Source organism: Balaenoptera acutorostrata, chromosome 16, assembly GCF_949987535.1.
Source record: "Balaenoptera acutorostrata chromosome 16, mBalAcu1.1, whole genome shotgun sequence".
In the NCBI taxonomy this organism is placed as follows: domain Eukaryota; kingdom Metazoa; phylum Chordata; class Mammalia; order Artiodactyla; family Balaenopteridae; genus Balaenoptera; species Balaenoptera acutorostrata.
This window is the reverse complement of record NC_080079.1, coordinates 65717993-65740042: the sequence shown is the minus strand read 5'-3', so window position 1 is coordinate 65740042 and position 22050 is coordinate 65717993. Positions and strand designations below refer to the sequence as shown.

Below are 22050 nucleotides of genomic sequence, written 5' to 3'. Positions count from 1 at the left end.
CTTGGGATTAGTGGTTCCCACTTTCCTTTACCAGGCTACTCTCTGAATATTTATGGGGTTTTTAGCTTCAGACCTAAGGGAGCCATGCAGGGGTTAGTTTAGAATCTGTGGTTTTCTAAAACCCACTTGGGTGATGTTGATGTTTAGCCAGGTGGTGTGGAATACAGCCTAAAGCAATGAGATTTGCATTTAAAATGAATTCCATAAATAACTGCATTGTCTAATAACTTGAAATTTGGATAGGACAACTGAGAAACTGACTTTGTGATTTTATTTTAATTAATTTCAAATTTAAAACTGAAGCAAAGTGAAATATTTTCCCATTAAATACAACTTTATTTTGGTACCACTACATTTTACTTTAACCATTGAATATTTAGCACTGAATTGTGATTCATTAAGTATAAAATATACACAAATTTCATAGGTTTTATATAAAAAAGTAAAATATCTGATGATTTTTATATTAATTCCATGTTGAAATAATGTGTTTGATATGGTGGCTTTAATAGAAATATATTATAATTTATTTCACGTGCTTCTTTGTACCTAAAGAAAATACCTCCTAAAAACTTTAAAATGATTTCTGTAGTCCACATTGTATTTCCATTGGACAGTGCTTCCTTAGAAGAATATGAAGGTTTGGGAGTGCTACATTCTGGAAGCCAATCCCAATTCTGAGATTAATCTACTAAGGGTACAAGATGAAAGATGAGATTCTGAAAATGTTTGTTATCTAACACCCATTAGAATGTGAAGCCACTGCAATGAGAAAGAAGCTCACGGTGCAGCAACGAAGACCCAATGCAGCCAAAAATAAATAAAAATTAAAAAAAAAAAAGAGTTGGTACCTTTTCTCTCCTATTAACCATACCTAGAGCATGTTATGGGTACTCCATAAATGTGTTGAATGAATATACTGAGGCAGGGCAGTAGGAATGGGGAACGCAGGGATAAATGGAAGAGATTTTTAAGTAATAAGATCCATCGAACTTTGTGGCTGAATTTGGGTCTTGAACTAGGAGGCTTCTTAGAAGACTCATGGATCATTAGGTGGATTTGGGGGTTAAAGCAGGCCCCAAGGGGGCTTCCCTGGTGGCGCAGTGGTTGAGAATCTGCCTGCTAATGCAGGGGACACGGGTTCGAGCCCTGGTCTGGGAGGATCCCACATGCCGCGGAGCAGCTGGGCCCGTGAGCCACAATTGCTGAGCCTGCGCGTCTGGAGCCTGTGCCCCGCGACGGGAGGGGCCGCGATAGAGAAAGGCCCGCGCACCGCGATGAAGAGCGGTCCCCGCACCGCGATGAAGAGTGGCCCCCGCTTGCCGCAACTGGAGAAAGCCCTCGCACGAACCGAAGACCCAACACAGCCAAAAATAAATAAATAAATAAATAAATAAATAAGAAAATCCTTAAAAAAAAAAAAAAAAAAAAAAAAAAGCAGGCCCCAAGGACAAGGTAATTCATTAACTTTTAGATGTGCTTCCGTTTTGTTTTTTTTTTTAAGGTTAGTTTCTTTTTTTTTAAATTTATACATTTTATTTATTCATTTTTGGCTGCGTTGGGTCTTAGTTGCGTGCGGGCTTTCTCTAGTTGCGGCAAGCGAGGGCTACTCTTCATTGCGGTGCATGGGCTTCGTATTGCGGTGGCTTCTCTTGTTGCGGAGCACGGGCTCTAGGCACGTGGGCTTCAGTAGTTGTGACACACAGGCTCAGGAATTGTGGCTCACAGGCTTAGTTGCTCTGTAGCATGTGGGATCTTCCCAGACCAGAGTTTGAACCCGTGTCCCCTGCAGGCCGATTCTTAACCACTGTGCCACCAGGAAAGCCCCAAGATGTGGTTCAGTTTTAATTGCCAGGTGAAGAAGTCCAGTTGGTGGATGACTGAATTTGACATTCAGGAGAAATATCTTGTCTTGTTGTGAGAATTAACAGCAAATAAGCGTAGACTGAAGGGCAAGTATGTGGATAAATGGGCAATTGGAGATGAGGCAAAGGGAGACACTATTGTTTATAAGTGGGCAGAGAAGCCAGCCAGGGAGACTGAAATGATGGACAGAGAATTGAAGGGAGGATCTTAAGTGAGAAATGGTATCAAAAGATATTCTGCAAGTCCACTGAATTTGGTATTGGACTACACTGGTGAATCTTGGGTAGTTTCAGTGAGGTGGTGGGTGCAGAAGCCTAATTACAATGGGTTGAAGAGTGCAGGATAGATAGGGTGATTGCAGTTTGGAGGAGTTCTTTGTAAAACAGGACAGTGAGGTAGGGTGGGAGCTAAATATTTCTGGAGGATTTCGTTCTCTTAAAATAGAAAATATTTAAATTTGTTATAGCCTGTGGGGAAGGAGGTAGATGGGAAAGATTTACAGATCTTTGGCTCCAGAATGCTCTCTGATTTTTCTGTTAGGAATGTGTAAATACCTCTGTGCAAATCATCACCAGCTAAGTGCTGAATAAATACTCAGTATTCTTGAAGATTATATTCTTATTGTTAGAAAGTCTAAACTGAAATAGATATATTTTCTTCAGAGGAACACCTTGGAGGAAGGGAGTAGAGACCCAAAGCCACATGGGCGATGTGGAAAGAACTAAAAGCTGAAACCTGTCTTGGTGCCTTGTAGGATCATGAATTAACTAGTTATCTGATGGCCTTCTGGAGGGAGTTAGGTGAGGCATGGTCCTTGAATATTATCTTTGATTGAGGGAGCATTCCAGGTGGGGTGACTTGATAGAAGCCAAACCCTAATGGAAAACAGGATTACAAATCTCCTGAAATCTTGAGGAGCATTTAAGTGCCATTAACAAAAAAAAAAAGACAGAAAGAAAAAAAAAGTGCATGTAAACTGCATTTGTAAAGAACTAATGTGATTGGATTAAATAATCTGTAATTTGTATGTCATTCTTTTGTTTTTTAAATTAATATGGCAACTCATATTGGGGTACTATTTAATACCAAGAAGTTTTCAACGAATTTTAGTCTCCTAATTATATGAAACTAACAATTTTTTTAAACTACTTTAAGTTAATTTCTTTTTTTTTTAACATTTTTATTGGAGTATAATTGCTTTACAATGGTGTGTTAGTTTCTGTTGTATAACAAAGTGAATCAGCTATACATATACATATATCGTCATACCTCCTCCCTCTTGCGTCTGCCTCCCACCCTCCCTATCCCACCCCTCTAGGTGAACACAAAGCACCGAGCTGATCTCCCTGTGCTATGCAGCTACTTCCCACTAGCTATCTATTTTACATTTGGTAGTGTATATATGTCCATGCCACTCTCTCACTTCATCCCAGCTTACCCTTCCCCCTCCCCGTGTCCTCATGTCCATTCTCTGCATCTGTGTCTTTATTCCTGTCTTGCCCCTAGGTTCTTCAGAACCTTTTTTTTTTTTTTTAAGATTCCATATATATGTGTTAGCTTACGGTATTTGTTTTTCTCTTTCTGACTTACTTCACTGTGTATGACAGTCTCTAGGTCCATCCACTTCACTACAATTAACTCAATTTCATTTCTTTTTATGGCTAACATTCCATTGTATATATGTGCCACATCTTGTTTATCCATTCATCTGTCGATGGACACTTAGGTTGATTCCATGTCCTGGCTATTGTAAATAGAGCTGCAATGAACACTGTGGAACATGACTCTTTGAATTATGGTTTTCTCAGGGTATATGCCCAGTAGTGGGATTGCTGGGTCATATGGTAGTTCTATTTTTAGTTTTTTAAGGAACCTCCATACTGTTCTCCATAGTGGCTGTATCAATTTACATTCCTGTCAACAGTGCAAGAGGGTTTCCTTTTCTCCACACCCTCTCCAGCATTTATTGTTTGTAGATTTTTTTGATGATGGCCATTCTGACTGGTGTGACGTGATACCTCATTGCAGTTTTGATTTGCATTTCTCTAATGATTAGTGATGTTGAGCATCCTTTCATGTGTTTGTTGGCAGTCTGTATACCTTCTTTGGAGAAATGTCTATTTAGGTCTTCTGCCCATTTTTTGATTGGTTTGTTTGTTTTTTTTGATATTGAGCTTCATGAGCTGCTTGTATATTTTGGAGATTAATCCTTTGTCAGTTGATTCGTTTGCAAATATTTTCTCCCATTCTGAGGGTTGTCTTTTCATCTTGTTTATGGTTTCCTTTGCTGTGCAAAGCTTTTAAGTTTCATTAGGTCCCATTTGTTTATTTTTGTTTTTATTTCCATTTCTCTAGGAGGTGGGTCAAAAAGGATCTTGCTGTGATTTATGTCATAGAGTGTTCTGCCTACATTTTCCTCTAAGAGTTTTATAGTGTCTGGCCTTATATTTAGGACTTTAATCCATTTTGAGTTTATTTTTGTGTATGGTGTTAGGGAGTGTTCTAATTTCATTTTTTTACATGTATCTGTCCAGTTTTCCCAGCACCACTTATTGAAGAGGCTGTCTTTTCTCCATTGTATAGTCTTGCCTCCTTTATCAAAGATAAGGTGACCATATGTGTGTGGGTTTATCTCTGGGCTTTCTATCCTGTTCCATTGATCTATATTTCTGTTTTTGTGCCAGTACCATACTGTCTTGATTACTGTAGCTTTGTAGTATAGTCTGAAGTCAGGGACCCTGGTTCCTCCAGCTCCGTTTTTCTTTCTCAAGATTGCCTTGGCTGGGCTTCCCCTGTGGCGCAGTGGTTGAGAATCTGCCTGCCGATGCAGGGGACTCGGGTTCGAGCCCTGGTCTGGGAAGATCCCACATGCCGCGGAGCAACTAGGCCCGTGAGCCACAACTACTGAGCCTGCGCGTCTGGAGCCTGTGCTCCGCAACAAGAGAGGCCGCGATCGTGAGAGGCCCGCGCACCGCGATGAAGAGTGGCCCCCGCTTGCCACAACTAGAGGGAGCCCTCGCACAGAAATGAAGACCCAACACAGCCATAAATAAATAAATTAAAAAAAAAAAAAAAAAAAAGTGTCCTCTCTTGGGGAGACCATTTTGAAAAAAAAAAAAAAAAAAAAAGATTGCCTTGGCTATTTGGGGTCTTTTGTGTTTCCATACAAATTGTGAAATTTTTTGTTCTAGTTCTGTGAAAAATGCCATTGGTAGTTTGATAGGGATTGCGCTGAGTCTGTAGATTGCTTTGGGTAGTATAGTCATTTTCACAATGTTGATTCTTCCAATCCAAGAACATGGTATATCTCGTCATCTGTTTGTATCATCTTTAATTCCTTTCATCAGTGTCTTACAGTTTTCTGCATACAGGTCTTTTGTCTCCTTAGGTAGGTTTATTCCTAGGTATTTTATTCTTTTTGTTGCAATGGTAAATGGGAGTGTTTCCTTAATTTCTCCTTCAGATTTTTCATCATTAGTGTATAGGAATGCAAGAGATTTCTGTGCATTAATTTTGTATCCTGATGCTTTACCAAATTCATTGATTAGCTCAAGTAGTTTTTGGTAGCATCTTTAGGATTCTCTATGTATAGTATCATGTCATCTACAAACAGTGACAATTTTCCTTCTTTTCTGATTCGGATTTCTTTTATTTCTTTTTCTTTTCCGATTGCTGTGGCTAATACTTCCAAAACTATGTTGAATAATAGTGGTGAGAGTGGCAACCTTGTCTTTTTCCTCATCTTAGTGGAAATGGTTTCAGTTTTTCACTATTGAGAATGATGTTCGCTGTGGGTTTGTCATATATGGCCTTTATTATGTTGAGGTAAGTTCCCTCTATGCCTACTTTCTGGAGGGTTTTTATCATAAATGGGTGTTGAATTTTGTCAAAAGCTTTTTCTGCATCTATTGAAATGATCATACTGTTTTTCTCCTTCAATTTGTTAATATGGTTTATCACGTTGATTGATTTGCATATATTGAAGAATCCTTGCATTCCTGGGATAAACCCCACTTGATCCTGGTGTATGATCCTTTTAATGTGCTGTTGGATTCTGTTTGCTAGTATTTTGTTGAGGATTTTTGCATCTTTGTTCATCAGTGATATTAGCCTGTAGTTTTCTTTTTTTGTGACATCTTTGTCTGGTTTTGGTATCAGGGTGATGGTGGCCTCGTAGAATGAGTTTGGGAGTGTTCCTCCCTCTGCTATATTTTGGAAGAGATTGAGAAGGATAGGTGTTAGCTTTTCTCTCAATGTTTGATAGAATTTGCCTGTGAAGCCATCTGGTCCTGGGCTTTTGTTTGTTGGAAGATTTTTAATCACAGTTTCAATTTCAGTGCTTGTGATTGGTCTGTTTATATTCTCTCTTTCTTCCTGGTGCAGTCTCAGAAGGTTGTGCTTGTCTAAGAACTTGTCCATTTCTTCCCGGTTGTCCATTTTATTGGCATACTGTTGCTTGTAGTAACCTCTCATGATCCTTTGTATTTCTGCAGTGTCAGAAACTAACAATTTTGAGGAAAAAGTTATGCTAGAAGGTAAAACATCTCAGGGTTATCCAGAAGTAAAGAGGGTTATAAGCCAAGGAACATTTGCGGGAGGAAATAGACAGTGACCTCCGACTGCTTCCTTAAGAACTAGATTCTAAATTGTGTTCCAATTTTACTCCTTTCCGTAATAACTTTGCGTGAACCCAGTGTGCATATACTGAATTTGGAGATTAAGTTATGATATTTTGAATAGGAATGCTGTACTGCTACAACTCACAAACAGATGAATAAAAGTAGGCCTAAGAGAAAAACAAATACTGTATGCTAATGAATATATATGGAAGTTTAAAAATTGGTACTGATTAACCTAGTGGCAGGGCAGGAATAAAGACACCAATGTAGAGAACAGAAGTGAGGGCACAGGGAGGGAAGGGGAAGCTGGGATGAAGTGAGAGTAGCATTGACATATATACACTACCAAATGTAAAATGGGTGGCTAGTGGGAAACTGCTGCATAGCACAAGGAGATCAACTCTATGCTTTGTGAGGGCCTAGAGGGATGGGATAGGGAGGGTGGGAGGGAGGCTCAAGAGGGAGGGCATATGGGGATATATGTATACATATAGCTGATTCACTTTGTTATACAGCAGAAACTAAGACAACATTGTAAAGCAATTATACTCCAATAAAGATGTGAAGGAAAAAAAAAAAAGTAGGCCAGTCAGTTCAGAAAGATAATTCCCACAATCTAACAAAGGAAACTTCCATAGGAACTGTGTTGTTCTTTTTAGTTCTAAGCATCTATGGCAATCTTAGTTCAGTAAGCATTAGTAAATATTAGTAAGTAAAGGGATTTGTTTTAAATGTTAATACTTGCTTGCTGCTGACACGATTATTTTTAGGACAGTGCATTTGGTTAAACACTAGGACCTTGTGACTAACACTAGGACCTCTCTAAAGAGACATTTGGTTTGAATTTTGGCTCAGAGCATTGATCTGACTTTGGCTAGTGACTTAACCTTATCAGAACCTTCCTTGTTAGAAGACTGGAGAAGTGAATACTTTTTTTTTTTTTTTGGCTGCGCCACACAGCTTGTGGGTTCTCAGTTCCCCAGCCAGGAATTGAACCTGGCCCCTGGCAGTGAGAGCACAGTGAGTCCTGAGCACTGTACCGCCAGGGAATTCCTGTAAATACATTTATCTCAGTAGGAAAAGTAAATGAGATAATTCATATAAAGTACTTATAATGATGCCTGGTAAGCAGTACATGCTCAATACATAAGTAATAGCTATTAATAAATATTCTTTTCTTAATTGTGGATTTGAGACTGGAATTACTGAGTTTTTGCCGTATATTGAAGGACATGTAGAAAAAGAACTACCTAATATGTATTTTTCCCTTAAATAGTTCGTTTCTACACATAAGATCCAACACTTATAAATGTGTATAAATAAGTTGTTTGATTTAATCCCCACAATAAACCTTTTCAGTAAGTGCTATTACTAGTCTTGATTTATCTTTTTTAAATTTATTTTTTATTGAAGTAGAGTTGAATTACAATGTTGTGTTAATTACTGTGTACAGCAGAGTGACTCAGTTATACATATATATACATTCGTTTTCATATTCTTTTCCATTACAGTTTATCACAAGGTATTGAATATAGCTCCCTGTGCTATACAGTAGGGATTTATCTTTTTTTAAATCCTGAGAAATTATTATTATTATTATTTTTAAATTGAAGTATAGTTGATTTATAATATCGTGTTACTTTTAGGTATACAGCACAGCAATTCAGGTATATATATATATATATATATATATATATATATATATATATATATATAAATATATATATAACACACACACATATTCTTTTTCAGATTCTTTTGCCTTATAGGTTATTAAAAAATATTGAGTATAATTCCGTGTGCTATATAGTAGGTCCTTGTTGGTTATCTATTTTATGTATAGTAGTGTGTATAAGTTAATCCCATAGTCTTGATTTATCTTAAGGAAACTGAGGCTCAAAGAGCAAGGACTCGCTCTATGCCATGTGGTTGGTAAGCAGTGGGAGAGTCACCGGTTTGATTCCAGTAAAGCTCACGTTATGAAAGATGTATGAAACAGTTAAGGTACATAAAAAGTGTAAAGAATAATAACTGGGGACTTCCCTGGAGGTCCAGTGGTTAAAACTCCGCACTTTCAATGCAGGGGGCGTGAGTTTGATCCCTGGTCGGGGAACTGTGATCCCACATGCCGTGAGGTGTGGCCAAAAAAAAAAAAAATACACTGAACATGAGAGTTGGTTATTAACTTTAAGCATGGATAGGATTGTTCATGAAAAGTGAAGAACAAAAAGGCAGTGGGTTTTGACTTAGAATCCTCTAAGGAATGGGCTCAGGGGGACACACCCACAACAAAGGGACAGACACGCGGGAGTGAGGCTCCAGGGGAGACCTAGATTATAGTTTCAGTTGAGAATCTCCTTGGGGATCCACAAAAGAGCAGGTTAGGTCTATAATATTTAAGGAATGATTGGATTTGGCAGTTGAGAACTCTATAAATGAGTTATAACCTTGGGGGATAACTACTTAAGATATTTGAATCAGGAGGGAATTTGACGGGATGATAGCTTGAGGCAGATTTGGGGTCTGACAGGCTTTTTGTCTTTTGTTGTTACATGAATTAACCCATTTATTGTAGGCTAGCAATGTTACAGATGGTGGACCTTCCACTGGTCTTAGAGTTCCTTCAGTCAGATTTTATAGCGATGGTAAGAGCGGTACTGTAGGTCTAGGCATCACCTGCAAGCTTTTCAGGAACCACGGCACCATATCCCCAAAGCTCATCTCTTCATTTTGGTTTTGCCACCAGAGAAGCAAGTGTACTTGGCGTGCTGGCTGATTTCAGTTTTCTTCACCATCTTCCTGAGGGAGGTAGCATAATGGGCCCGTATTTACCAACAATCCTGACCTTAGTGCTTTTAGCATTGTCACCACAAACTAGGTCTGAGCCCAGAGAGTGGGTTTTTATCTTTTTGATTGGGAATAAATTATACTGGCTCTTAGCTCCAGAGGAAGAGGTCTAGGACAAGGTCATCTGTGACTAGAGAGGTTTAGCTCTTAGGTCAGTTTTGTATACATTTGGAACTAATCTGCAATTAAGTTGGTTTTTGATTAAATAGAAGTCCCTCCCTTTAGTAACTCTCCTCCTTTGCCCCACCCCCAAGTTTAAAGGAATTACTTTGGATACTAAGACCCTGTGGCCAAATGAGGGTGGAGTTTTTGTTTGGGGATAAGAATAAAAACATTAGAAAAGCTGTCTGGATCTGGTGTCTGGATCTGACTGAGAGAATTGAGAAACATCTGAAGTTTCTGCCATGGCTCCTATTCGGCACAAACTTGGAAAAGCCGTAAGGCGGTATGGCAATGAGGTAGGGCAGGTGGGGACGCGTGCTGACCTAGTTCCTTAGACTCCCCCTCTCCTGGCTGACCCAGCCCTGCCTTTCTATGGCCTTTGAACCCCTCATTGGCTGGCTCTAGGCAAACTGGAGAAACAGATATTAGAGGCAAAGCTCAGAGAATGTTAGGGCTACAAAACTTGGTCGGGCAGGTATTCCCTTTTTATGCCTAAAAAAAGGAAAAAGAGAGCTTAATGGCTGGGATTCTGGAGTAGGTAATTTCACTGCTATAGGAAAATAAGGTAGCTTTTTGCAGGTCCCCTTTGAAGGAGGATATTTTTGGTGTATGTGTGTTAAATGTTTATTTTAGAATCTCCTTAGGCGGATCTTTGATGAGTAGCTGGTTCATCTTTACTTTTGACTTAAATTTGGTTTTGTTATCAAGCGTTGTGGTGAGCATTGTATGGTGGTAGGTTGCAGAGCAGGGCTGACCTCCATGCTTCTTTTTAGGAAATGTGGGAGGGAAAATACAGTATCAGGCATGATTGTGTCATCTTAAAGTCAAAATTAATGGAGGCCCCAGCGGTTCTCCCTCAAAATTTTCTCCAAGCTCTCAATTTTCAGGTTGAGAACGTAGATTTTGAAGAGGTGTCACTTCTGATTAGGAATAAATGCGCTGTGGGCTGCTCCTCCTGTTCTACATGTTTTTAAAATTGTTTTTTACTCTGAGGGGGTTTATATTGGTAGTGGGGCGGGGTGAAAAAGTCTTAGATATTACAAGGGGGCCACAGTTCGTAAACAGATACCCACAATATCTGTGGTATTAAGATCTCACGGGGAGGGCTATTAGGGAAAAAAATGTCTTAAAAGACTCCTGCAGGGACTTCCCTGGCGGTCCAGTGATTATAAGACTCAGCGCTTCCACTGCAGGGCAGGGGTGGGGTGGGGTGGGGGGCATGTTAGATCCCTGGTTGGGGAACTAAGATCCCACATGCCCACAGGGCGGCCAAAAAATTAAAAAAAAACTAAGACTGCTGCAGTAAGGGATGAAAAACAATGAAAAGAAAGTTGAGAAACACACTGATCTACCTGTGTAGTAAAGGTCATAGTCTTGTAGGACCACGTCTCTGAACATGCTTCGAAAGTCTTTATTTTGTCATGTGATCTGGGTACCTGTTTCTTTTTTTTTAAATTAATTAATTAATTTGTTTGTTTGTTATATTTTTGGCTGTATTGGGCCTTTATTGCGGTGCGTGGGCTTCTCACTGCAGTGGCTTCTCTCGTTGTGGAGCACGGGCTCTAGGCGCGAGGGCCTCAGTAGTTGTGGTGCACGGGCTCAGTTGCTCCGTGGCATGTGGGATCTTCCCGGCCAGGGCTTGAACCCGTGTCCCCTGCATTGGCAGGCGGATTCTTAACCACTGCGCCACTAGGGAAGCCCCCTGGGCACCTGTTTCTTGATACAGGACGTGCAGCATGTAAGGAATGTGAGTGTGTGCTGGGAGGAGCTACAGTCAGATCTGGTCCATAGGGCAGGGTCATTTCAGAATAAAATACCCCTTTGCTCAGTGTCATTTGAGCTCCTTCAAGAGTGGGTGTAAGAGTATCCTGATGATAGGAATGTGGAAAAATGACAAAATGGAGGGGGCCTGGGAACTATTGGACCCAGATCTGATCTAAGGAGTTCAACATTCCTGTTAGTTCAGAGTGCAAACAACCTATAATCTTGAAATGGGTATAGAGTGGAAGACAGACAACTAGGGGACTTTTAATCACTTACTGTCTTGTAAACTGTACCCTTGGGCCCTTTTGGAGTAGCAGAGGACAGCAGTGCGACCGGAGGGGGAGGGGGTTGGAGGAGGAGGAGAAGAGACACAAACACAGGTGGGTAGGTGGCATGAGTTTGGTGTCCCCAGAGTGTACATGAAACTCGCAGGGATAAAACAGCCACCATTCCAATATTCTTGAAACACTTCACTTCCTTCAGAGAGTTGGCTTCTCTTTAGAGATAGATGTTAACAATAATAATTTGAGATTCAAGATGGATATTCAGGAAATACACTATACCTAAGCAGATTAAATGTCAATAAAATCTTCATTAAAAAAATGTAGCCACTGGGGCCTGTTTCGAGTAGTATTTTGGATTAGTGCTCTCAGTGGTGTCATGGAGACAGCTCCTTCCAGCTCACTAGATGTGTGCATTTCTTCCCAACTCTTGCTCAGGTGGGCACATTGATAGTTTACAATCTACCGTTGTGGGTGTATTTACACCACAAAAATTGGCCAACCCTACAAAATGGGCTTCCTCCCCACCACTTCCCAAGTTGATTGTTAAACATTTAACAGAATACCACTGAGTACAGTTTGTATAACACAAATGTTGACAGTTGTATGTACCCTTCCTGAAATATCTTAAACAAATATTAGCAAATACATATGTACTCTGCACTCTTCCTTTTGCTCTAATTTGTTTGTAATTTGATACTACATAAACTATTCTGCATTTAGGTATTTTCACTTAACTGTACTCTAGAAATCTTTCCATAGAGTGCTTTGTCAATTTTGGTTTAATTTTAAAGGAAACACATTAAAAAGTCAAAACAGTATTTAATCAGATCTGGGTCTAAATAGTTCCCAGGCCCCCTTGCCGTTTTCTCACTGTTAGGTATTGCTTCTAAACTCTTCCTATTCAGCATTAGTTTCTTTTGTATTCTCCCATAGTTTCTTTTTTTTTTTTTTTTTTGGCCGAGTTTTATTAACACAAACAAAATGTGCACATGAGCTGTCTATTCATTTTCTTTGCTGAGCAGCCTGGCGTTGGGATTGGTGATTCTGATGGCCAGCTGGGCTGCTCTTTCCACAATGGCTTTTTGGTTCTTGGAGGAGAGGTTGTGAGCAATCTCAGCATAGTAAGCTTTGTTGCACATCAGCCTCACTTCAAGCTCCTTGACCAGGTGGACCAGGAGCTTCCGGAAGCTGCTGGGCAGCATGTGCTTTGTTTTCTTGTTGCTCCCATTACTGATGTTGGGCATCAAGATCTGGCCCTTGAATCTCCTGAGCACCCTGTTGTCAATGCCTCTGGGTTTCCACCAGTTCTGCTTAATTTTGACATATTGGTCTGACTGGTGCCGGATGAATTTCTTGGTCCTCTTTTTGATGACCTTGGGCTTCACGGGGGGGGGGGGGGGGGGGGGGTCTGAGGGCAGCCATGATGCCGAGCTGGAGACGGCTGCCACCTCCGAAGGCAGTGCTGAGGAAGAGCTGTATTCTTCCAGAGTTTCTTTATGCAAATATGAATGTGTATATTATTTCTTTGTATACAAAAAGAAATATTTCATATACAAGTCCTATATATTTTTTTAAATTAATTAATTAAGTTTTATTTTTGGCTGTTTTTTTTGGGTCTTTGTTGCTGTGTGCGGGCTTTCTCTAGTTGCGGTGAGCAAGGGCTACTCTTCATTGCAGTGCGGGGGCTTCTCACTGTGGTTGCTTCTCTTGTTGCGGAGCACGGGCTCTAGGTGTGCGGGCTTCAGTAGTTGTGGCACACGGGCTCAGTAGTTGTGGTTCGTGGGCTGTAGAGCGCAGGCTCAGTAGTTGTGGCCCACAGGCTTAGTTGCTCCGCGGCATGTGGGATCTTCCCAGACCAGGGCTGGAACCCCTGTCCCCTGCATTGGCAGGCGGATTCTTAACCACTGCACCACCAGGGAAGTCCCTATCATCCTTTTTTATAGTTGCAAGGCATTATATAGCTGTATCACAATTGAATTAGTCTGCTACAGATGGACACTGGGATATTTTCAGCTATTTGTTAAAATATACAAAGCTGTTAAAAAGTAATTATATGCAGGTATAACTAAGATAAATTTCAGACTGCTGTATTAAAGTTGCACTTAATTTTGATAATTAATTATTGCCAAATTGCCCTAGGAGTAATTGCATAGGGGTTGCACCATTTTGTACTTCCACCAACATTATATGAAAGTTTATCTCCCTACAGCTTGCCCAAGGGTCTAGGTGGTCAAACTTTTTCATTGTTATTCTGATAAATGAAAAATGTTATCTGTGTCATTTTAATTTGCATTTCTTTTAATGTTGAGCACCTTTTCACAGTGTCTTCATCAGGGTTGTATGAAGATTAAGTGTTATTGCAAGTAAGGAATATATTAGAATACAGCTAACTTTTTTTGAATTATAACTATTGTAATGAAATTGTGCTCTCTCAGTGATAGCTCATCATCACTGTGCTCTTGAGTCATTATCTCATCTAATTCCCATCACAATCATATATGATCTCTTAGAAGGAAGAAATTATAGTTTAGGCTAAGTAGCGTCTCCTGGCTCACACAATTCCTAAGGATTGCTCTCTTCCCCATCTTAGTGTTCAAGATTAACCAGTAATAGCACATAGGTTAGTTTCTTTTCAACACTTTTATTTAAAAACAAACCTATGTATAGTTTGTTTAGATGTATGTATACTTTATTTAGATGTATCTATTTAAATAAGTTGATTTTATGTATTTTTAAAAATTGAGGTATAGTTTATTTAAAATATTATATATTATAATTATATATAAAATATTATATAATTGTATGTTATAGTTTCAGGTATACAACATAGTGATTCAAAATTTTTATATAGATTATATACTCCATTTAAAGTTATTATAAAATATTGGTTACATTCCCTGTGCTGTACACTAGATCCTTATAACGTATTTATTTTATACATAGTAGTTGATACGTCTTAATTCCCTACCCCTATCTTGACCCTTCCCCCTTTCCTCTCCCCACTGATAACCACTGGTTTATTCTCTACATCTGGGATTCTGTTTCTGTTTTGTTATATTCATTCATTTGTTTTATTTTTCAGATATCACATATAAGTGATATCATACAGTATTTGTCTTTCTCTGTCTGACTTATTTCACTAAGAATAATATTCTCCAAGTCCATCCATGTTGTTGCAAATGGCAAAATTTCATTCCTTTTTATGGTTGAGTAGTATTCCATCATATATAATATACCACATCTTCTTTATCCATTCATCTGTTGATGGACACTTAGTTTGCCTCCATATCTTGGCTATTTAAATAATCCTGCTGTGAACATTTGGGTACATGTATCTTTTTGAATTAGTGTTTTCATTTTCTTTAGATATACCTAGGAGTGGAATCACTGAATCATATGGTAGTTCTATTTTTAGTTTGTTGAGGAACCTCCATACTGTTTTCCACAGTGACTGCACCAATTTATATTTCTATCAACAGTGTACGAGGGTTCCCTTTTCTCCACATTCTCACCAACATTTGTTACATGTGGTCATCTTGATGATAGCCATTCTGATGTGAGGTGATATCTTGTTGTGGTTTTGATTTGCATTTCTCTGAAGATTAGTGATGTTGAACATCTTTTCATGTGCCTTTTAGCCAACATATATCTTCAGGAAAATGTCCGTTCAAATCTTCTCAGCATTTTTTTTTTTTTTTTTTTTTTTTTATTAATTAATTAATTTATTTATTTTCGGCTGTGTTGGGTCGTCGTTTCTGTGCGAGGGCTTTCTCCAGTTGCGGCGAGCGGGGACCACTCTTCATCGCGGTGCGCGGGCCTCTCACTACCGCGGCCTCTCTTGTTGCGGAGCACAGGCTCCAGACGCGCAGGCTCAGTAGTTGTGGCGCACGGGCTTAGTTGCTCCGCGGCATGTGGGATCTTCCCGGACCAGGGCTCGAACCCGTGTGCCCTGCATTGGCAGGCGGACTCCCAACCACTGCGCCACCAGGGAAGCCCCTCAGCATTTTTTAATTGCCTGCTTTTTTTTTTATATTGAGTTGTATGAGCTGTTTATGTATTTTGAATACTAACCCTTTATTGGTCATATCATTTGCAAATATTTTCTCCCATTTAGTAGGTTGCCTTTTCATTCTGTTGATGGTTTCGTTTGCTGTGCAAAGCTTTTAAATTTAATTAGATTCCATTTGTTTATTTTTACTTTTGTTTCTTTTGTTTTAGGAGACAGATCCACAAAATAATGCTGTGACTTATTTCAAAGGGTGTCTGCCTATGTTTTCTTCTAGGAGTTTTATGGTTTCAGGTCTTACATTTTGTTCTTTAATCCACTTTGTGTTCATTTTTATATGTGGTGTCAGAAAATTTCTAATTTCATTCTTTTACATGTAGCTGTCCAGCTTTCCCAAGAACCACCTATTGAAGAGACTATCTTTTCCCCATTGTATATTCCTGCCTTCTTTGTTGTAGATTGACCATAAGTACATGGGTTTATTTCTGGACTCTCTATTCTGTTCCATTGATCTATGGATCTATTTTTGTGCCAGTACTATACTCTTTTGATTACTGTAGCTATATAGTATAGTCTAAAGTTAGGCAGTATGATACGTCTAGTTCTGTTCTTTGTTCTCAAGATTGTTTGGGCTATTCAGGGTCCTTTGTGTTTTCATACAAAAAATTATTTGGTAATTTTGATTTGGTATTTTGATAGGGATTGCATTGAATCTGTAGATTGCCTTGGATAGTATGGTCATTTAAAAAATACTAATTCTTCCAATCCGTGAACGTGGTATATCTTTCCATCTGTTTGTGTCAGCTTCAATTTCTTTCATTAATGTCTTATAGTTTTCTGAGTACAGCTCTTTTATCTCCTTAGTTAGAGTTATTCCTAGGTATTTTATTCTTTTTGATGGCATTGTTTCCTTAATTTCTCTTTCTGATGGTTTGTTGTTAGTGTATAGATATGCAAGAGATTTCTGTATATTAATTTTCTGTCCTGCAACTTTACCAAGTTCATTGATGAGCTCTTATAGTTTTTGGTAATTTTTTAGAATTTTCTATGTATGGTATCATGTCATCTGCAAACAGTGACAGTTTTACTACTTCTTTTCCAATTTGGATTGCTTTTATTTCTTCTTCTTGTCTTATTGCTATGACTAGGACTTCCAATACTATGTTGAATAAAAGTAGCAACAGGGGCATCCTTGTCTTGTTCCTGATCTTACAGGAAATGCTTTCAGCTTTTCACCATTGAGTATGATGTTAGCTGTGGGCTTATGGCTTATCATAATGGCCTTTATTATTTTGAGGTGTGTTCCCTCTATACCCACTTTGTGGTGAGTACATTATTTGGATGTATCTATTTTTTTGTTTGTTTTTTGACTGTGCTGCACAGCTTGAGGCATCTTAGTTACCTAAACCTGGGGCCCTGGCAGTGAAAGCGCCGAGTCCTATCCACTGGACTGTCAGGGAATTCCATATTTTCTTAAAGTTTAGTTTTATAGTTAGCAGAGTGTAGGACATGTTTTCATGTATTTATAAACTTGTGATACCCAGTGTTTTTAAAAAACTACATGAGATATAACTTAATAATAAAAGTCAATTTTTTTTCTAATATATATACCAAGTATGTTCTATTACCTGCTTTGTCTTTGAAAAATGCAGGAGATCAAAGAATAAAACTATTGTAACAGCAGTCCAAGGGATCTAGATTGAGTAGGAAAACAAGAAAATCAGAAGATGCAAAATGAACTGTGAATAGGTAGGGTGGTCTGGAAACTAGAGGGCACCATAAAGTAAAGATCTTTAGCACTATCAGAATTCTTGGAAGCATATTTTTATTTTTATCTTATTTTATTTTATATATATATATTTTATATCTTTATTGGAGTATAATTGCTTTACAATGTTGAGCTAGTTTCTGCTGTACAACAAAGTGAATCAGCTATATGTATACATATATCCCCATATCCCCTCCCTCTTGAGCCTCCCTCCCACCCTCCCTATCCCACCCCTCTAGGTGATCACAAAGCATCCAGCTGATCTCCCTGTGCTATGCAGCAGCTTACCAATAGCCATCCACTTTACATTTGGTAGTGTATATGTGTCAATGCTATATTCTCTTACTTCGTCCCAGCTTCCCCTTCTGCTCGTGTCCTCAAGTCCATTCTCTACATCTGTGTCTTTATTCCTGCCCTGCCACTAGGTTCATCAGTACCGTTTTTTTTTAGATTCCATATATGTGCTTTGGCATACAGTATTTTTCTTTCTTTTTCTGACTTACTTCACTCTGTATGACAGACTCTAGGTCCATCCACCTCATTACAAATAACTCGCTTTCGTTCCTTTTTATGGCTGAGTGGTATTCAATTGTATATACGTGCCACATTTTCTTTATTCATTCATCGGGCAATGGACATTTAGGTTGGAAGCACATGTTAAAAAATTGAAGTTTAGCTGATTTACAATTTGTGTTAGTTACAGGTGTCCAGCAAAGTGATTCAGTTATACATATTTATATACATATTCCTTTTCAGATTCTTTTCCATTATAGGTTATTACAAGATATTGAATATAGTTCCCTGTGCTATATAGTAGGTCCTTGTTGTTTATCTATTTTATATATAGTAATGTGTATCCGTTAATCCTGAACTCCTAATTTTTCCCTCCCCCCCCTTTCCCCTTTGGTAACCATAAGTTTGTTTTCTGTGTTGGTCAGTTGCTTTTAAATTAAGCTCATTAATTAATGAGACTGTCTTATGCTTTTAGTACATAAATTTTAAAAGGACCTCAAGATCGTCTCTGTAGGGGAATGTATAGTCCAGTGTGTTTGGATATGCATACCTATAAAATTAAAAGCTTCAAGTAAAAAAAAAATAAAATTCCCCTTTACTTTAATTCTATTTCACAGTGGTAACTATTATTAACATTTTAGGTTTATACTACCCCCTTTTTTTCTGTGCTAGACCAATTTGTGTGTGTGTGTGTGTGTTTGGCTGTGCTGCAAGGCTTGTGGGTTGTTAGTTCCCAGAGCAGGGATCAAACCCCGGCCACAGGAGTGAAAGTGCTGAGTCCTAACCACTGCACCGCCAGGGAATTCCCAGTGTTCGTGTGTTTTAAATGAAAAGGGATGATAATGTCACATGTGCATCTTATTTTGGTTAATGATACACTAAGAATATTGATACATAGAGTAATGGCTGCACATTTTTCACATTATGATTATATGAGTTTATTTCATACTTTCTCTACTATAAATGTTATGTTGTATTATGATTTGCTTACATACATTTCTACTTTTTTAGTTTTGCAATTTGGATGGATAAAAACATGACATTTATTTTCATTTGCTTGTCTTCTAGTAAATTTGAGCAACTTTTTATCCTTTTGATTTCCACCTAAGTGAATTGCATATGCCTATTCTTTCCTCACTAATCTATTGAGTCATTTTCCTTCTTAATTTGTTGGAGCTCTTTTTCATTAAGAATGGTAACTCTTTATATGTATTGCGAATATTTTCCCAGTCTGTCACTTGACTTTTCAATTTATTTTTGGCAATATTTCTTCTACCTTTATAAGTAGGTACACATATCAGGAAATAAATACATTTTACATCACGATTCAATGCACAAACACATACATAAAAATTTATATGATAATACTTATCTTTACTAAATGTAGTGTACACATTTTTCTTTAATATTCCATTAAAAAACACTTGTCACAAAGCATGATATTGGTATGGGGATTCATAGGTTGTGATCAGCAATTTGAAAAGCATATTATGGTGTCTTTGCCTTTAAGATTGTTAATATCATATGTAGTCAAAGAATTCTATCTTTTCTTCTATGGCTTATCACTTTTTGCTCTTGCTTTGGAAGATTTTTCCTACTTTCTAAATTTTCTTATTCTTTCATCTTTTTATACTTACGTTATTAATGTATCTGGAATTTTTTTGCATATTATGAGATAGGAATCAAACTTCCCTCATCGTTATTAAGAAATTAAGGGACTTCCCTGGTGGTGCAGTGGTTAAGAATCCGCCTGCCACTGCAGGGGACACGGGTTCGAGCCCTGGTCCGGGAAGATCCCACATGCCATGGAGCAGCTAAGCCCGTGCGCTACAACTACTGAGCCTGCACTCTGGAGCCCGTGAGCCACAACTACTGAGCCTGCGTGCCACAACTACTGAAGTCTGCGCGCCTGGAGCCCGTGCTCCGCAACAAGAGAAGCCACTGCAATGAGAAGCCCGCGCACCGCAACAAAGAGTAGCCCCCACTCGCAGCAACTAGAGAAAGCCTGCATGCAACAACAAAGACCCAACGCAGCCAAAAATAAATAAATGAATAATAAATAAATTTTTTAAAAAAGATTAAAAAAAAAAGAAAGAAATTAATACTTTCTCTACTGCTTATAAATGCCAGCGTTTTAATAATAAATTATTAAAATATTTTTAAATTTAGTCTGTTAATTTGTTTATCTACCCTGCATGTTAAACTTATTGTTCCTTTTAATATTAAAAATATTATAATATTGCTGTCTTTTTTAAAAAATCACCTATTATTTCATTTAGTTTTACAAAGTTGTTATTTAAATGTAATATAGAAAAATGTGTATATGATAATTGTATATTTTGATGACTTTTGACAAACTGAACATAGCCTATGTAACCTATACCCTGATTAAGAAATTAGGGGACTTCCCTGGTGGTCTAGTGGTAATGTGCCTTACAATGCAGGGACGTGGGTTCGATCCTTGGTGAGGGAACTAAGATCACACATGCTGCAGGGCAACTAAGCCTGCATGCTACAACTACTGAGCTCGTGCACTCACTCTGGAGCCTGTGCGCCACAACTAGAGAAGAGAAAACCCCCACGCCACAGCTAGAGAGAAGCCCGCGCACCATGACGAAGAGCCCCAGCGCCTCATCGAAAGATCCTGCATGCCTCGGCGAAGATCCCGCGTGCCACAACTAAGACCCGATGCAGCCAAAAATAAAAATAAATAAATAAAAAATAAATCTTTTTAAAAAGCCACAGTTAAAAAAAAAAAGAAATTAGATATGGCCCTTCTGAACTCTGATTCTCTTTTTTAGTCGATACTCCTGGTTTTTCTTTGGAGTCAGTTATATAATCATCATTCAGTAGGAAGTCTCCTAATTTTTTATATTTAGATTTTACTGTCTTCAAGGCATTGACTAGAGCATCCAGAGTGACGTTAAATATTATAGAGGTTATTTTCTATTTGCTCCTGACCAAAAAATGTCCCCTATTGTCTCCTCCTGTGGTATAATTTTGGATGAGCTGTTTCAAGGTTTAAAAAAATAGGGATTAGAGGGGGGAATAATGATTCCTTAATGGGTACAGTGTTTCTATTAGGGGTGATGAAAATGTTCTGGAATTAGAGGTGATTGTTGCACAACACTGTGAATAAAATCAGAATTACACAATTTCAAATGGTAAAATGATGAATTTTATTTCATGGGAACTTCATCTCAAAAAATTTTTTATTTATTTTATTTTTATAAATTTATTTATTTATTTTTGGCTGTGTTGGGTCTTCGTTTCTGTGCGAGGGCTTTCTCTGGTTGTGGCGAATGGGGGCCAGTCTTCATGGCGGTGCGCGGGCCTCTCACTGTCGCGGCCTCTCTTGTTGCGGAGCACAGGCTCCAGACGCACAGGCTCAGTAGCTGTGGCTCACGGACCTAGTTGCTCCGCGGCATGTGGGATCCTCCCAGACCAGCGCTCGAACCCGTGAACCCTGCATTGGCAGGCAGATTCTCAACCACTGCGCCACCAGGGAAACCCCCCAAAAAATTTTTAAATAGGGGTGTCACTACCCACTCACCAGAATGGCTGATGTGTAAAGACAGAAAATACTAATTGTTAATAAGAATGTGAGCTAATTGTTAATAAAAATTGAAACTCATAATTTCTAGTGGGAGTGTGTATTGACAACCACTGTAGAAAATGATTTGGCCTATCTCCTAAAGTACATGCATATATACACACACTGAATGACTGAGCACTTCCACTCCATGCAATGTTGTACAAGTTCAAGTTCAAGTTCACCAAAATATAACAGTAATATGTTATAGCAGTGTTCTTTGTTATAGCCAAAAACTAAAAATAAATGTCCATTTACAGTAGAATAGAGATATACATTGTAGTGTATTCAGTCAATGAGTTACTGTATAGCAGTAAGAATGAATGGATTACAGTTAAACTTTACAACATGGTTGACTCTCAGAAATATAATTTTGAGTAAAAGGAAGTCAGCTGTATAAAGTTGGGAAATAAGCCAAAGAAATCTATGATAGATGTGATAGCAGTAGCTACCCTTTGACAGTGGAGTGATGACTAGATGTGTTTTTTTTAATTAAAAAAATTTTTTGGTTTTTTTTATTGAAGTATAGTTGATTTACAATGTTGTATTAATTACTGCTGTACAGCAAAGTGATTCAGTTATACATATATATATATACACATTCTTTTTTATATTCTTTTCCTTTATAG

General features: G+C 38.4%; 2 protein-coding genes across 7 annotated transcripts in view; one reads left to right on the top strand and one right to left on the bottom strand.

Annotated features, from left to right (window-relative positions):
- The window catches only part of TET1 (tet methylcytosine dioxygenase 1), a 137529-nt gene that overhangs the window by 63407 nt on the left and 52072 nt on the right, over positions 1-22050 (top strand). The window lies entirely within an intron of this gene.
- LOC103013849 (60S ribosomal protein L32-like) lies at positions 12541-17614 on the bottom strand. Its single transcript, XM_057531358.1, has 2 exons — positions 17605-17614; positions 12541-13034 (listed from the first exon to the last, which is right to left on the bottom strand). The coding sequence occupies exons 1-2, from the start codon at positions 17612-17614 to the stop codon at positions 12541-12543; spliced, it is 504 nt and encodes a 167-aa protein (XP_057387341.1).